The sequence below is a fragment of the Uranotaenia lowii genome, unplaced genomic scaffold (assembly GCF_029784155.1).
Source record: "Uranotaenia lowii strain MFRU-FL unplaced genomic scaffold, ASM2978415v1 HiC_scaffold_359, whole genome shotgun sequence".
Classification (NCBI taxonomy): Eukaryota; Metazoa; Arthropoda; class Insecta; order Diptera; family Culicidae; genus Uranotaenia; species Uranotaenia lowii.
The window spans coordinates 23,500-41,580 of NW_026598266.1; the positions used below are offsets into that span (position 1 = coordinate 23,500).

Genomic DNA, 18,081 nt, shown 5'->3' on the forward strand with positions numbered 1-18,081 from the left:
TCCAACACTAACTTCCGCTCGTTTTCTTATCCTATCTCTTCCCATACAAATTTCAAAATCTTAAAAAAACAGAGCTCATCCCGCGGCCTGCTCGAGCCTGTCCGGACCCACCGATGTATCTGCGGTTGCGGATGGGTCGCAAGGCGGGCCAGGAAGCGGCCCTCCCGACTACGGTCATGTCCTACGGCAAGAACAAACTGCGACCGGAGTATTGGTTCAGCATTCCCAAAAATAAGTAAGTTCGTTAGAAAAGTATAAGATTCAAACCTCTGCTAACAATTTTATCCTCTGTTTTTAGGGTTGATGAGTTGTACCGATTCCTGAACGCCTGGGTTCAGCATCTGTACGGAGAACTGGACGAGAAGGCCATCAAGGAACGCGGCTACGAGCTGATCCAGATGGACACCGAGTGGACGACCAAAACCGGCAGCCCGACCAAGGTAAGCACCGGCAATTATAATCAAGGAAAGCTGAGTATCTTCCGAATGTAGAGTAGGTATAAGTCTAGAAAATTTGAAAAAGTACAAACTAGACCTATAAAAACACCAAACTCCATTTTTGGAATCTCAGAGATAGCGATTTTCTCCAGATGCGATTGATTGACTGATCACTTAATGTTTTCTTTCGAGGGTTTGATAGCTAGCATGTTACAAATGCTGGAACCGTCGTACCTAAGAAAGATGTTAGATATGTATGCCATGACTGAGATTAAATATTTTGGCCATATGATTCTACTTCTGGGTAGACCCACCTACATACGGACAATACGGATTTTACGTTCAAGTTGAAGATTCGGTTTTTCGTTTGTAAAGAGATCTGGTGTAACCGCCAGATATTCCGAAAATCGGGATTTCCTGATCCTGGGGCGGGATTATGGAACTCGAAACAATCGAGTTGCGTTCGATTCGACCAACTTTGACATTACCGATCTCGATTCGAATGAAACTTTTCGAGATGATCTACTACCCGATTTACTCGAAATCTAATACGTTAAAATTTAGAACTCGAACGAGATTCGTAATACTGATTCTAATCCGATTCGAGTTCAACTCGAAACGGGTAACTCGAATCGAATAGGATTCATAATTCCACCCCTGATTCTAATTCGATTCGAGTTCAACTCGAAACGGGTAACTCGAATCGAAAAGGATTCATAATTTCACCCTTTCGATATTTTTCTTAGTAAAACCATTAGTCTTATCTGACTCCCAAATACTGCAAGCACTCCACTTTCTCAACTTGTTGCCCAGCTACCATGAAGCTGGGAAGATTTTCTGTTTTGATTTCCATCGACTTTGTCTATCAGGCAATGACTTTAAGACCTGCTGCCATGGAGCTTTCGGTGAGGTCGTTGAATTCGCTCTGCATATCTGGATGTCTTTGGGCGAACCAAACCGTCATATCAGCCAGGTCAAGGTCGTTTAGCTGCTTCATTCGGCACTCCTCGATTCGGTCAACAGTCGATCGATCCAGTCAAAACCTTATCCATTAAGATGAGGTAAAGTAGCGGTGATAAGATACATCCTTGTGGACCGGAGTATTTTGATTCTGGGTACCTGGCCACTGCGGTATCCTAGAGAACGAAGAAGCAGACCAACTAGCTAGAGAAGGATCTCAGAGACTGTTGATTGGACCTAAACCTTTCTGCGGAGTATCGAGGAGTACCTTGACTAAGGAGCTCAAGATCTGGGAAAGCACCACTATTGTTTCCAACTGGAAAACAGCGAAGGGAGCAACTCAGTCAAAAAGATTCATCAAACTAAGCGAATGACTCTCCTAAAACATGTTGAACTTAATTAAGCACGAGTTGAGTACTTACACAGGTCTCTTGACTGGTCATAGTCCAACCAAACAGCATCTAATAAGAATAAACATTATTTAAAACGAAGACTATAGGTTCTGCAGGTTCCAAAAAGAAACTAATCAATGAAGGATGAAGTCTTCGTCGGGAATCACCCGAGTCGTTGCGTTAAGTCCCGCGCGTGTGCCGTGACAGGCGTGAGTCTAGGATAAGCTGCTCTCGATCTAGCACACGACGGGCAAGGTGGCGAACCTCAAATCCTGGAGATAAAAGGTCCGGCTTCGAGTCGTTAGAACAGAGGTCAGGCCTCGAACCTCCAGGCGGAGAGGTTTGTGTGGTCAACCCCGAGTGTTTATGATAAGGGGTCGAGTCTCGAGTCGTATGAGGAGCGATCAGGCCCTTAATCATCAAGAGGAGGGGTACTAGTGGTCACCTCGAGTCATTACGAGGAGATTTCAAATTTCAAGTCGTTAGAGGAGAGATCGGGCATTGAAATGTGCAGAGGAGAGGTCAACCTCGAGTCGATACGAGGAAGGGTCGGTTCTCGAGTCGTTAGAGTAGAGATCAGGCCTCGAGTCGCGAAGAGGAGAGGTTTGTGTGGGAATCTCGAGTCATAGCGAGGAAATGTCGGTTCTCAAGTCATTAGAGGAGAGTTCAGGCGTCGAGTCGTAAGGATGACAGGTTTTGCTGAAAGTGGTCTCGTTAATGAGTATTGCCTTGAAGCGCACTAGCGCGAATAGATCTCCCACTATTGAAGTATAGTGTGCTAAACAGTTCGAAGTGGGAACCAGGTGGAGTTTAGGAAGTAGGGGGTATACACGGAGTATATCATGAGTCTTCCCATTGTATCCATGGACCCAGAGTAGCAAACTGGGGGGAAGCGGTGGCTCGCCGTGCCTTGGAATACAATCCGTAAACCAGAATGTACACCCTGTGGTTACCAACTTAAAAAAAAAAAGATCAATGTTATCCCACTCTGCGGCGCAGGTAGACAGCTTCGTATTTTGTTTCTTTTCCCCCTCTTTGACCTTACGTTGCGCGAACCTTTTATTGGTTATTCACCCAGGTGGTAAATCCTTTTTACGGATTGCATTCCAAGGCACCGCGAGCCACCGCCTCTCCCCAGTATGCTACTCTGAGCTCATGGGTGCAATTGGTCGACTATAAATACTATGTACCTCAACGCCATAAAGTCCACCTGGGGCTTCTGGCCATAATTTTCATTCGAACCTGCAACGAAAGCTGTATCCGTAATGGGAGATCAAGTCCGCGCTTCTGCGCTCATCGGCTTACTCGGTTTCAAGTCAAAACTCCAGCACATATACCCTGTCTCTTGTTACGATCAAGACTAAGAACCTCTCCTCTGACGACTTTATTCGTAATTCGGGACTCGTTTGGTTACCACGACTATCATGCGCTTCGCCTCTGTTCGAGACCACTGCTAGAGACCAATCTCCTCTACTTTAATGACTTGAGGTCTTGGCTCCGCTTGGTTTGGCTCGAGACCCTCTCTTCTTTGCCCGTCCATGTGCCGTTCGAGAGCAGGTAATCCTGTTGACGGAACTTTACGAAACTACTCGGATGATTCCCGGCGAAGACATCTTCCTACACTGACTCGGGTAACTCGACCGTTGACGACGTGAAGTTACTCTATCCGATAGTATTTCGATGCTTGATTACTCTTCTCCTTACGAGTTCGACTGCGAAGAAGGTCAAGTCTTATCCCCACAGCTTCCGTCGTAGGGAGCGCGTTCTACCCAACGCTGTCCACGCGCCAAGTATTGACATCCTCACACATCCTCCGCACGATATTGTCGGCTGTCGTGGCTGGTCTCCAGGCGGCAAGCGTGTTAGTGCGTACTCCTTCGAACCTCGGACAGTTGAACACTACCTGCTCTTGTGTCTCGATTGTGTCGACGCAGGTTGGGCAGAATGGCGAGGCCACATGTCCAAACCGATGGTGGTACTGCATGATGCATCCGTGACCAGTCAAGAATTGCGTCATGCAGAAATCCACCTCTCCATGTCTCCGCTCCATGCAAGATCCGACAATAGGCATCAAGCAATGGGTCCACCGGCCGCCTTCCGTCCTGTCCCACTGATGCTGCCAGTTAGACATCGAGGCCTCTCTGGCATGTTCCCGCGCATCGGCCATTTGCATGTGTTCGTAGCAGAAGATATCTCCCTCTAACAAGACCGATATGGGCATGAACCCTGCTACAACATCAGCAGCTACCGAGGACACTGTTCGGTATGCGCTGATTACTCGTAAGTTCATCAGCCGCTGCACGCTGCAGAGCTTCTGCAGATTACACTGTCTGATCAGGGCTGCCTTCTAGACTGTCGCTCCGTTCCTCAAAATGGACGCTCGCCAGGACCCTCCTTCTTGTGCAGCGGATCGCTGAGTTGTTCGACATAGCCGGCGCCATTGCCACTCTTTTGCAGGCGTAGTCGATGGGCCGTAAAACTCAGCTAGGGTTCGATTGCGCACGGTCCAGCTGGACCAGCAGCAAACGAATAGTGTCTCTCGGAGAAGATGCTCCTCATGATGAGAGGTTTGAAAGAATGTATAGGTAGCGTCTCCTGTTTGGCTATGCGAGGCCTCGAAAAGGCGGTGCAATATTTGTGATGACGAGGCAGGGTCGGCTCTAAGCATTTCAGCAGGAATGCAATTCCAGGTCATTTGTTGAATTTCATGTCTTTTTTTTTATAATATCTTTATTTGAAACGGCTCATACCGTTAAGTTTTAAGGAGCCAAATCCGTGTTTAGTTTTTTTTACAATGGTCTGCTTAGCTTAACACTTTTTCAGAAGAAAGAAGAATGATAGGAATGCGAAATATGAAAATAAAAAGAATTATAGACGTAGATCGATAGCTTTTAGAAAAAGGTAGATTTCGAACATGTAGTCCAAGTCTTTCACAGCGAGCACGTCCCTCACTGGAACATTGGGTGGTTTTCCTCGGGCCCGAAGGGAGTCTAATAAATTCGTTCTGGCGACAAGATGGACCTCACACGACCAAACAATTGTAGGATTTAGCCGTAGATCGGAATGGATAAACCAACTACAAGGTTTGACGGTTAAATAACAACTGTGTTTTATTACCAGAAAATTCGTTCTTAAATACTAACTTATTCTAAGTCATGGCATGCTGAGGTTGTCTGTCGTTATTCGGAACTGCATGTTCAACACTCCTCCTCGACAGCGTAACTCCAGCTGCTTCTCGGAATTTTCCCAACTTGAGGTAAGCCAACGGCTTGATTAATATATCCGCCACCATATCTTCGGAAGAACAGTAGCTCACGGTTATTGTCCCATCTTCGTAAAGGGAGCGGACATAATGATATTTGGTGTCCACGTGCTTCGAACGGTTGTTGATTCGGGTAGATTGTAACTGCTTGATGCACGCCTGGTTGTCCCCAAATATTCTGGTTGGTTGGTGAATGTGAATGTTGAAATCTCGAAGAAGTCGTTTGATCCACACCAACTCTTGGCAGCACTCGGCGAGCGCCACGTATTTTGCCTCGGTACTGCTTAATGCCACGCAAGTTTGCCTTCTCGATGCCCAGCAAATCGGACCACCACTGAGCAGAAACATGTAACCGGTATTGGATTTCCGGCTTGCTGCATCGCTGGCCCAGTCTGCGTTGGAATAAGCTTCCAGCTTCGGTTGGCCGGATCTTAGCACCAACTCATGGTCCAACGTCGATTTCAGATAACGGAGCACCCGTTTGGCCTCCGTCCAATCGGCTTGGGTAGGTGAGCTTACTGATCGCCACAGTATGCCCACACTGGCTGCGATGTCCGGTCGGGTGTTGGCTGCCACGTGCAACAGACCACCGATAAGGCTGCTATACAAGTGGTTGTTGGGTAGCAGATTCTCCTCCTCCTTCTGTTGACAGTGGCCGGGGTTTATCGGTATCTTGGAAATTTTTGCGTTTTCCATACCGAACTGTGTCAGCAGCTTTTGGATGCACGCTCGTTGGTTAAGCTTGAAGTTCTCATCCTCGCGCCTTACTTCAATGTCGAGAAAATGATGAATGTCACCCAACGAGGTAACGGAAAATTTTCGGTTCAACGCTGCTATGATGTCGTCGTACTCCTGCTCGTCGTGACACGATATGACCATGTTGTCCTCGTCGATCACCAGGTAGGCAGACCGCTTACCGTTTTGTCGGACGTATAAAAAGGGGGAATTTTTCGACTCCTGAAACTTGAGTTCTTTCAGAATACCATCGGACTGCTCGTACCCTCTCGGCCGCACGTACGCTTGTTTCACTAGCATGTTGCGCTGACTCGCCACCGTCAGCATGGTTCGGAACGTTACCTGACGCACCAAATCATCGTAATTGGTTGATGTCGCGCTGCTTCGGGATTCAGGCTCCTCCTTAACCAAAGTACCATCGGATTCCAGCACCATTGCCGGATTTGATGTTTCGGATTCCAGCACCTTTGCTGGAGCAGCGTCACCTCGACTTGATTTGGATTCCACAACTACTGGGGGTCGTCGCTTTTGGATGTTTTTGGCCAGCCCTGCACGTTCAACTCGCATTTTCGGATAATGTGCCACGTGTTGCCCTTGCTCTCGGTAAGTGACGAGCTGGAACAGCCCACCAGTTTTCCGAGCGACAGCAATGACGGCACCACCAAATTTGATCACGCAACGATGGGGCTTTTGAAAAACGACTTCGGCTCCTTTGGCAACCAGTTTGTGAAAAGAACTTAAATTCGACTGCAACTCAGGAACAAAGTAGACATTGGAAAGCGTAATTTCATTCTCGCTACCGTCGTCACCATGGCAACTGAAACGACCGCTACCAACGCCATGCACCATCATCTCTATTCCATCGGCCAGTGTGATGGAAATGTCTTTGCTCGCTTTCAGTTTGCTGAAGAATGACCGGTCTGAGCACATGTGGGATGTTGCTCCAGAATCGATAATCCACGTCTTCGACTTCACATTGCTCTTGGCCGTAAAAGCAAATGATGAATTTTCACCTACCGACTGTTTAGGCGAAACCTTCTTCTTCCTCGGACCTTCGGGAAGATTGGCACGTTCACCGTTCGCGGGCTCGCGGGGCGTCGTTTTCCGTTGAAAATGTCTAGGCTTGCTTCGATTTTCCAACGGTTTCTTTTCTGCGGCTCGCAGCAGAATGGATTCCCCGGATTTTTCTGCTCGTTTCTGGGCTTCGTCTATCAGCTTGCTCTTGACGAGTTCCATCGTGAGCTCGTCATCGGATCGGCTTTCCAAAGCGGTTGTGAGGGTGTCAAAAGAGTCAGGCATACTTTTTAACACCATGGCTACTTTGAGACTGTTGCCCAGCTCTTGCCCGGCGTTTGTCAAGCTAGAAAATAGCTCGTCCATGCGGAACAAATGGTTTTCCATGTCCTCGTCGTCGGTGTACTCTGTCCTGCAGAGTTTTTTCAGCAACGATACTTTCGTGAACATGGTGGTTTTCTGATGATGGTTCTTCAGTTGATGCCATGTTTCCCTCGCAGTTTGGCATTCCCGAATCAGCGGATGCTGACTGTCGTCTACCAGCAAAACGATTGTGGCTCGTGCTTTGGCGTCTCCTTCTGCCCACGCTTCCGTCGGAGGTTCAGGGGCGTCCTCCCTCACGTACTTCCAGAGATTTTCGCGCACCAACAGCATTTCCACTTTGAATCGCCATGATTCGGAGCCGCCGCTGCGTAGCTTCTCGACCAGGAACTTGCTGCCTTCCATCTTCTAGGGACCAAATGACTCAAACTGTTCAAGAACTCTTTCAGAAAAGGCCCATAACCTGTAGGATTTAGCCGTAGATCGGAATGGATAAACCAACTACAAGGTTTGACGGTTAAATAACAACTGTGTTTTATTACCAGAAAATTCGTTCTTAAATACTAACTTATTCTAAGTCATGGCATGCTGAGGTTGTCTGTCGTTATTCGGAACTGCATGTTCAACAACAATATGCTCGATGTCATGGTAACCTTGTCCGCAACTACACAAATTGCTGCCAGCAATATCAAAACGATAGAGTACCGCGTTTAAGGAATAATGATTGGACATGAGACGGGGAAATATACGAATAAAATCCCGACTCAGATCCAATTTATTAAACCAGGGTTTAAGGCTTACCTTTGGGATAATCGAGTGGAGCCACCGACCCAACTCATCCTCGTCCCATCTGCGCTGCCAGTTGACAATAGAGTTTCTCCGCGCCAAGAAGTAGAATTCGTTGAAGACGATTTCACGCTGGTAAATGTTGCCTTCCAACGCACCCACCTTTGCAAGGGAATCTGCCCTCTCATTGCCTAATATCGAGCAATGTGAGGGGACCCAGACAAAGGTGATGAAAAAGCAACGTCTTGATAAAGTGGTCAGAATATCTCGAATCTTCCCGAGGAAATACGGTGAGTTCTTTCCAGGTCTTATCGAACGGATTGCTTCAACACAGCTGAGACTATCCGTGACAATATAGTAGTGTTCGACCGGTTGTGAGGCTACGCTGTCAAGAGCCCAATGGATAGCCGCCAACTCAGCGATATACACCGAGCATGGAGCTTGAAGACTGTACGAGGCACTATAAATTTGGTTGAACACTCCAAACCCTGTACAATCATCGATGAGGGAACCATCAGTGAAGTAAATTTTATCAGCATTGACGTGTCTATATTTCGCCTCAAAAATCCGAGGAACAATGAGTGTACGATGTTGTTCCGGGATTCCATGAATTTCCTGCTGCATAGACAAATCAAACTGGACAGAAGAATTGTCGTAGTCCAGGTTACAAACACGAGTTGGAGAATACGAAGAAGGGTTTACCTGCATTGACATGAAGATATGGTATATAGACATAAATCTGGTTTGAAGATTTTGCTCAAGTAGCCTTTCGAAATTTGCAATCAGATGCAATCAATTTGCAATCAGGTTCATGACCTCACACCTGATGAGGAACCGAAGAGATAGTAAACTTAATCAATCTTTTAGAGGGAGTATTCCTGCTAAAACTTCGAGACTCATATTATGCGTTGATGGCATACAACCCAAAGCGATGCGAAGATAACAGTATTGGATTCGCTTGAGTTTTATGAGGTGTGTTTTGGCAGCCGATTGAAAACAGAAGCCACCATATTCCATCACTGAGAGAATAGTTGTTCGATACAATTTAATAAGATCTTCTGGATGGGCTTCCCACCAGGTGCCGGTGATTGATCGGAGAAAATTAATTCTTTGTTGGCATTTTCCTTTCAAATACTCAACGTGAGCTCTCCAGGTACATTTGGAATCAAACCAAACCCCAAGATACTTAAAACACCTCGATTGTGTGATAGTTCTACCGAGGAGTTGAAGCTAAGGTTGAGCAGGTCTATGTTTTCTAGAGAAAACAACCATCTCCGTTTTCTGTGGAGAAAACTCAATCCCAAGCCCCAAAGCCCAGGAAGACTATCTGTCTAAAGTATCTTGTAAAGGCCCATGCAGATGAGACTCAGTAGATCCTGTGACAGACACCACGCCGTCATCTGCAAGTTGTCTTAGAGTGCAGCCTTCAGAGATACAACTGTCGATGTCGCTTACATAAAAGTTATACAAAAGTGGACTCAAACATGAACCCTGCGGGAGGCCCATGTAAGAGGACCTTCTAACAGCAAGATCCCCGTGAGCAAAGTTCAAATGTTTCTCACAAAGCAAGCTGTATAAGATGTTGTTCAAAAGAGGAGGCAGACCCCGGGAGTGCAACTTGTCTGACAACACCTCTATTGAGACTGCATCAAAAGCTCCCTTTATGTCTAGAAACACTGAAGCCATTTGCTCACGTTTTGCGTACACCATTTGTATCTCTGAAGACAGCAAAGCAAGGCAATCGTTTGTCCCCTTGCCCCTTCGAAACCCAAATTGAGTATCTGAAAGGAGACCATTTGTTTCCACCCATTTATCCAATCGGAACAAAATCATTTTTTCTATCAATTTCCGAATGCAAGACAACATCGCTATTGGACGGTACGAATTAAAAGAGGACGTAGGTTTCCCAGGCTTTTGGATAGCAATAACTCTCACTTGTCTCCAATCTTCGGGAACAATGTTGTGCTCCAAGAATTGGTTGAATAAATTCAACAAGCGAAATTTGGCGGCATCCGGAAGGTTTTTCAACAAGTTGAATTTTATTCTATCAACTCCCGGAGCTGAATTGTTACAAGAGAGGAGAGCAAGTGAAAATTCCATCATTGAAAAGCTGGAATCCAGATCGCATCTGTTCGGAGGCACACTTCGGATGATTTTTTGCACAGGTGTGGAATCTGGACAGATTTTCCGTGCGAAATCAAAAATCCATTTATGCAAATGCTCTTCATTTTCGTTCGTAGAAGAACGATTACGCATGCTTCGTGCCACATTCCACAAAGTGCTTAAAGATGTTTCCCGCGACAAACCTCCCACAAAATTACGCCAATGCGCACGTTTTTTCCCCTTGATCAGGCTTTTAAATTGCTGCTCAAGAGAAAAATACGCGTTGAAGTTATCCAGGGTTCCGTGTTTCTCGTCTACAAGTTTGTTTTACCCGATGCACGCCTGATTAGCTCCGACTTTCGTCTTTCTTCGATCGTAGACCATCCTTAAGGTACCATCTGAGATTCATTAACTTCTTCTTCCACACACTGTTCTTCAACTGCTCCGTCTGCCTGCAGCAACGAAGCTGCAGACAGCTACGAGGATTCAAACTGCGTCAACAAACGCTTTTCACCTCTAGATTCTCCAACCGGCGGACGTCGTATCGACATCCGGATTTCTCTTCGCGCAACTCTCAGTCGTAGCTCACCAAGAACGAAGTGATGGTCAGATGCAATATCCGCACTTCGTTTGTTGCGGACATCACGGAGGCTCCTTCTCCATTTTCGGCTGAGTATATTTGGTTAATTTGATTTTCTTTTCGACCATCTCAGGATACCTTATGACCTTCCCAGCAAACATAAAATCGCATGAGATATTATAGCACAAATCGTTAATAATGTTAATGTGAATCGCAATTCCTACCTTATAAGTAAAGGCTCGTAAAAATGGTTGCTTAAAGTCGGTATAAATCAGATATGATAAAAAGTCTGCCATATTTGCAAATTTGTTCTCTCGTGCGGGATTCGAGTGAGAAAAGAACCTTGTTGATCTCTCTGCGATAATCAGTGAAACCAGATTGCTAAAAATCAGATGTTTTATTTGGTAAAATTGTCCATTGGGAGAAGTAGCAATATTGTCGCTAGCAACGGTTTGCATGCATTGAAAGCAAAACTTACGCTCTCTAGCATACTTACAGGATGTACGAATAAGGTGTTGAATAACGTTAAATTTGTATGATTTTTATTGCTTAAGCCAGAAGTTAAAAATATGTATGTATATCGCCTCCAATTTGGTATGTAAATGCTGTTTTTCGGGGAAGAGCGATTCCACTGATCACCGTATTGTTGATGCCACAAAATTCTACAAACAGCACTCCGTTTTCGCTCATGTGTCAATCTTTGCGTATGAGCCTGCGGGCTTTTAAGGAAACCAACTCCTCGTTCCCGAGTAACACCTTCTGTTGCGCTTGAAAGATCTCGCACCCCATCAGGCACCATTAGGTGGTTAAGACACAGGGATGCAACCTTTTACAACCCATGTGGAGAGCATCTCTCAGATTTGAGCTTTTTGGTCAAATTTAAACTTTTAAGCTTTCATCTCCAATGCTTTTCTGTGTTGCATTTCCTATCATAATTTGATATTTTTTCGACTTTAACATAATTTCGTTTTTATTTTGTCCTAACTAAAAAAGAACAACTTAACTAATTGTTCCCCTTTCTTTTCCAGGATGGAAGGTCTGCTAGTGAAGGCGAGATAACCGAGTACACCCGCGAATCCTGGGAGGTAAGTTCAACTTGTTAAATTTTCCAACACCAGATACCGTAGAACATTTGGTGGAACCATCTTATAACATGACCGTCGAAAGTCGCGAAATGTCCCTGCCCAAAAACAAAACTAATCCCATATTTTAATTCCGCATTTCTCCGACTCGCGAAACTTGACCGGATGCCTTCATTCTTGAACGGTGTACAGCTCCTGAAGGCACCGTTCGTTAAAACCTATAATATAATCAAGAGTCAAACCGGATCCAACGATTTGGATGGTTGTGAGGTTAGAATCCTTCTACTTGCTACCATTATCTTGTTGCCACCCACAACAAAAAAAAACAAAAACAACAACAAGATAACTATGTTTCGTTGTAAACTTTATGTGCGGGCTCAGTGCTTTCCCGTTGTTGTGTAGAATTTGTTTTCTCTCACCTTTCCCACTTTTTAAGTACCTGTAGGAATTCTTCTATTCTGTCTCTAAGTAGCTTTTTTTACGTAGGTACTGAATACTGGAACAAGAAAATTCCCTAAAAATAATGATCGTTAACCCCTTTTCCCATCCTTTGTACAGTTCAAATCAATGATTGTAACACTTGTAGTGGAGAAGCCTGTTGTGTTGTTCCCGGTATTTGACGAAATGGATGTTAGAAAATGTGTGTAGCATTGCTGTCTATGAGTTTACTGGAAATTTTAAGCTTTCCAGCCGATAGGAACACTGAAAGTTAGAAAACTTCTCAATAGAGAATCCAATTGAATAAGTTTTTCATTCAAAATACGCCCAACTTAGCTCGTGTTCAGATCTTTCAGTTATTACGTTTTAGTTTTGCTAAAAACAAAATTCATGCTTTTTTGGTTTCGGTAAAAGATAGATGGCACTTTTTTTAACACTACTTAACGACGATCAAAACTCTTTAGCGACACTTGTACAGTTAATACTCCATGGTTCTAGATTTTGCATGTGAATGGACTGAAAAATGACAAATTTAAACAATATTAGAATTTTAAAAAAAAACCGCACTACCCAGATGCTGATAATGTGCACTACTATGTAGCTCTAGCTTTCTGGATGATAAGTAATCTTACAATAATAAAAACTACCTTTATGTTTCATTCTGTTCGATTTAGAGCTTCCTCTTTTAGCCGTTTATTTTTGTTTAGTAAAAAGCATCGTGTAAATAGATGAATTTATGTTTTAAATGAAGAAATTTTATCAAAACAACACGAGCAAGGCACAAGGGCAACATGATCTTCCGTCTAACGACGAGCTTTTTCCTCTAAAAGAAGCAAAATTTGTGGGTTTTTTACTTCGAATTTTAAGTGTTTCTAGGAGAAAAAGCTCATCATTGATTGCTAGTTTGCAAAAAATCTATCCAAAACTAATGTTGAATTTATATATATACCAATAGAAAGCCAATAACTTGACCAACAAAACCCATTCATAAAATTATACGAACTTGGCCGAACTCTTCAGGTTATAACTTACTGAAAAAAGGCATTATTTCGGATATATTGTAGTATATCTTCTTCTTAATTGAAATATGTATTTGAAATGTTCCACAAAATTGCGTATTTATAATTAAAATTAAAAAAAAAAATAAAAAAAAATAAAAAAATAATAATTAAAAATTAATAAATTAAAAATTGCACAAAAATCAGAAAACAATATTTTGATACAAAATTTACCAATGAATGATAGTTGAGTTTAAAACATATTGTTGTTACACAATAAAAAAAAGCTAAAACCATGTTTCGTTTTGAAAAAAAAGTACTTTTTTACCTTTAATTGATAGTTCCTTGAATTTTATTCTATTTTCGTTTCATTTTTCGTTTAAATTATGATTAAATGGATCCATTGATAACTAATCTTATTCCCTATGGCTAACTTCTTCCTCAAATTAACCTCAACTATTTATATAGACTTCCTTAAGAGTCGTCTGTCTGGAGAAGTATTTGCGAAAACAAACCTGCTTTCGGTTATCGGAATTCTTTCTTTGTGGCAAATTTCGCTTTACCTTGCGGCTCTTGCTTCAAAAGACGTTCACAAAACCAGTTTCGGTCCGGTGTGTTTACAGCGAAGATAATTGTTGTTTAGGGTAGTTTATCTCGATTGTGGATTAGCAGTCATCTTTTGGAACATATTTAATATTTGATAAATATTAATGTTGAAAGGGTCAATTGGCTTATAACTTTGTGTTAGAAAATTTATTAAAAACATACTAAACAAGTTAGCAAGCAATGAAACTGATTCTAACATTTGAAGAGACTGCCATCAATTGGTTCCTTTACCCTACGGGTGTTTTGTTTCCAGTTTGCTGTAAACAGAAGGGCTATTTTTAGAATGTTGCCTTTCCTACTCTTCTCAAGTTCCAGAGTAAATTTGGACCTTTCTTGAGGTCTCTGCTTGATGATCGAAAAACTAAATTATGTGGCCTTATTTTGGGTCGACTTCAACTTGGCATTAGTTTTTTTTTGCGAGGAAACGTTCCGATCGCAAAGCTCGTAATAACTCTTGTTGACTCGTGAAAAGCTCTCAAACCACCTGTAGATTTCTACCAAGTTTCTATAAACAAACATGATCACAAAACATCCTTCAATATGGTGAGGCTTAGCCGGTTTGATCAGGCAATCTCGAAACCTGTTGCAACCGGTATTGACACGTTATTGGCGATATTTTTGCACGGTTTATGTTTTTGTTTGGCAAAACTTCCACATTGTTGCGTTGCAGGCGACCGACGTGCCTCTGGAATTTATTTTGTTTTTTAATTTGGCCGTCCGAAGATATCTCTAGATTCCGCTCTACTGATCCAGCACAAATTTGGGTAGAATGAAAGTTGCGACCTTATCGTGTGTAGGGCGAGAAGTTTTTTTCGAAGTTTTCTGGTTTTTAAGTGGCCGTTCGTTCATGCGTCCTACGGTGGAATCAATTCATGTTTGTCCTTTTATTAAAAAAAAATACAAAAACAAAGTTTCTCAGTTTTCAGTTTCTGTTTTCTGATTTGTAATAAATATCATTAAAACGATTTTTAATTTCTCTTTTCTGATTTCTGATTTCTGAATTCTGTTTCCTGATTTCTCGAGTGATTCTTGAATTTTGATCTTGATCCTTAATCTAGGTATAATTCAAATACTATTTTAAAACTCCGCTTTCAGTTTTAAATATTGGTCAGAGTTTTTGATTCTTAATTCAAGATCTGATCAAAACTTGGGGCCTAAAATGTCATACATCTTATCTCTTATCAACATCTTATGACACTTTATCAGAATTTAAGAATATGAAAATCCGGAAAACTATTCAAAACCCTAAACTCAAATTAGAGACACAGAAAAAAAAATAGAAATGAGATTTATTTTTTAATTTATGAACTTGCCTGTTTAAAAAAAAATTCAGATCAGAAATCAAACAACATAATTCAAAACATTTGAAAATCAAAAAATAAATTGTTAGAACTTGAATCTTTTCAAACTAGATTCTATTTGGTATTGTTATTCATAGGTAGTTAACGTTAGCGGAATTTTTGTCATAATTTTTTTTTTCTCAAAATAAGTTGAGGCCACCAGATAGTGCTGAAATCATCAATTTTCAGTTATGTAGGTATATTTACCAAAAAAATGCATTACATCTCAAGCTTTGCTTTGTGCGAAACTCAGATTTTTTTCGATCAAAATGCAACGGTTTGAATTAGAAAAAAAAAAAATTTAATAAATTAATGTATTCATAAATTACAAATAAAAAAACATTTATGGTTTTTTATGCCGAGTAAAGAAACTGAGTTACATCCTTGGTCCAGTATTGGAGTCTATCACGAGCAAACTTTGGGGCAAAAGGATACAAAATTTCAATTATATGGCATGATAGCAAAATTAGGTATAAGTTTGCCATAAAAGAATGCTCGGGATGATTTAAAAAAAAAACAACTGAACTCATTGCCGTAGGAACGGAGGATGGTTTTGGGGGTTAAACCCCCTCTCCTCCCCCTCATGAGGGTCCAAAAATGTCATGCATTTTGTTCTTTAAACTCAAAATTACAAATTTCTAATCAAATTTTGATGAACGACTAAAATGCTTGAAGTGTAACAATCTCGACTCAAAACTAAAGCCAAAACCTCGAAATATTATCCAAGGTCAATAATTCTACTACAGTTTTTCAGAAAATATCTAACTTGTTGATTAAAATTCATTTTGCACTTGAGCCTAATTTTTTTAAAATTAATTCCATCAAAATTATTGTGAATTTTTTTTAAATGTGATTTAAAATCGACTGATGTATTTCGAGAAACAAAAGCCAAGTGTTTTTATTCATGATTTTAATCTAATAATTTTTATATTGGCCCCGGATTTGCAAGGCCCAAATACTTGTGGAAAAATATTCGGAAAGCATAGGTAACCTAAGTAAGGTTAGTATCATTTGGATTTGGTGGTTCCAAATGTGCTTTTTAACATTAAAATTTGATGTCCGTGATAAGAGTTCGGATTCTGTATCCAGTTTATTTTACTGAACTTCAGTTTGGATCATCATTGGGAAAAAAATACTTATTCGAATCTCGGTTTTGCATTTCAAACTTCTATATTCGAAACTCATCATTCAAAAGAAAATATTCAAAATAACAAACTATTTTGAAGATTTGAAATTTTGGACTTTTAATTCTTATGCAGAATTGGAACTACAGAAAGTTTCATCATGGCGATCTAGAATTGTAAAATCTGAAACAGTTTCATCATTCGCCATTTTGATCCAGATGCACAACTTGAATTTCGAATAAATAAACATTGAAAACCACAAAATCTGAATTCAAATAAGATGATTCTTTTAAAAATTCAGATCCAAATTTCGCTTTTTGGCTCATAATTAGTAAGGATTATTATCTGGAGCTTAGATTCAAAAATCGGTTCAAATTCGAAATTCATATTTTGAACTCAGGTCCAAAAGGCAATACTCAGATTCGGTATCAAAATTAATAATTCAAATTCAACTCGAAGTTATGTTTTATAATCAAGATCAGTTTCAAAGTTTAGATTCTGGATTCAAAATTAAAAAATTATATTCAATCAGAGTCAGTTTGAAACACAAACCAAAAGAAATCACATGTATGAAATAAATCATGAAATGAATTATTAATACTTATTTTTGTGGCCAAAAAACTTGTACTTTATTTTCAAGATAAAAGTCACCTGACAACATATTTTACTGTTTTTTTTTATTGAAATAATTTATATTGTGCATTCTTCTTAAACAAAGCTTTAAACTTAAATCTCTAATTTTATTCGATTTAACAAGAGTAGAAAATAAATGTGATTTGAACCGCAAACTTAATCTCTCACTTTTATTTCTCAATATTACCAATGCCTTAAATGGTCGGTCATGCTTGTGGTTAAAAAGAATAAACTTACTACTTTCTAAATTTGAGTAAATATAAACAGTTTTTTTAAATGATATCTTCAAATCCCTTATTTATTTTTAAAAACTTGTTGAAAAAAATGGCAACAGCTATAATTATTTTCGGAAGTTAGAAACTAAATTCAATACCTTACAATTGGATCATGTAAAATAACCCAAATAATTATATAGAACCTTCAACTTTGTATGCATTGTTAAAGCAAAAATGTCAAAAGAAAAAAATTGTCACCAAAACCCACTCTATATAATTTACTAAGGCGAATTTGCAGCCATTCTGGGCACCCAGAATTATAGATGACCAACAAAACAGACCTGATTATAGATGACCAACAAAACAGACCAATAAAGTCAAGTGTTTGAAGCGCCACGCAGCGGTCAATACGTAAACTTTCTCCACAAATCTTCATGGCTCCGCTTCGAAAATGAAAAATTTCATAACGAATGACACACTTTTGCCCACCATAAACCAACTAGGGCTCATTGTTTTGAATGTAGATTGCAAATAAAATCAAAAGAAAGTTAAATTTATCTATTTTGTTTGAGTTATAGGGTTGTGAAATTTACCAGTCATTTGACTGGTCAAATGCTGGTCAAATTTCCGGAATGCTTCGATTGGCAGTTAGAACTGAACGAGTTCACCACGGATTGCAAATTAATTGAACTTCGATGCTAAAGTTCGAAGGGGAAAGTCGCGTAAGACGGATACAGCGATTGAAACGGACACTTCCAATATTTTAAAAATTACAATTTTTCGCACAAATCTAATGATGGGAATATGTTTGCCTAAATAAGTCTAAAATAAACACTTTAGATACTCTTTGTTTATTTACATCAAGCAAGGTCTCATAATAGTAAACAAACAAACTAAATCTTTGAGGATCCATTATTTGATGTAATTTTCTCTACTCAGAAAATAGTTCGTAACTCGCAACATTTTCGAAAACTTCAACCGTTTTCAAAGGTGGAGGTTTATTAGGCTTCTCGTTAACTATCTGGATTTTTAGCGGAAAATCAGCGAATTTCGCT

General features: G+C 40.8%; 1 protein-coding gene across 1 annotated transcript in view; it reads left to right on the forward strand.

Annotated features, from left to right (window-relative positions):
- The window catches only part of LOC129759992 (uncharacterized), a gene marked incomplete at its 3' end in the record, with an annotated part of 35,435 nt that extends 23,493 nt beyond the window's left edge, over window positions 1-11,942 (forward strand). Inside the window, exons 7-10 of the mRNA XM_055757570.1 lie at window positions 73-235; window positions 299-440; window positions 11,619-11,675; window positions 11,865-11,942. Of these exons, the coding sequence (XP_055613545.1) occupies window positions 73-235; window positions 299-440; window positions 11,619-11,675; window positions 11,865-11,942 (440 nt within the window). The remainder of the gene's footprint in view (window positions 1-72; window positions 236-298; window positions 441-11,618; window positions 11,676-11,864) is intronic.
- Window positions 11,943-18,081: the final 6,139 nt, after the last annotated feature.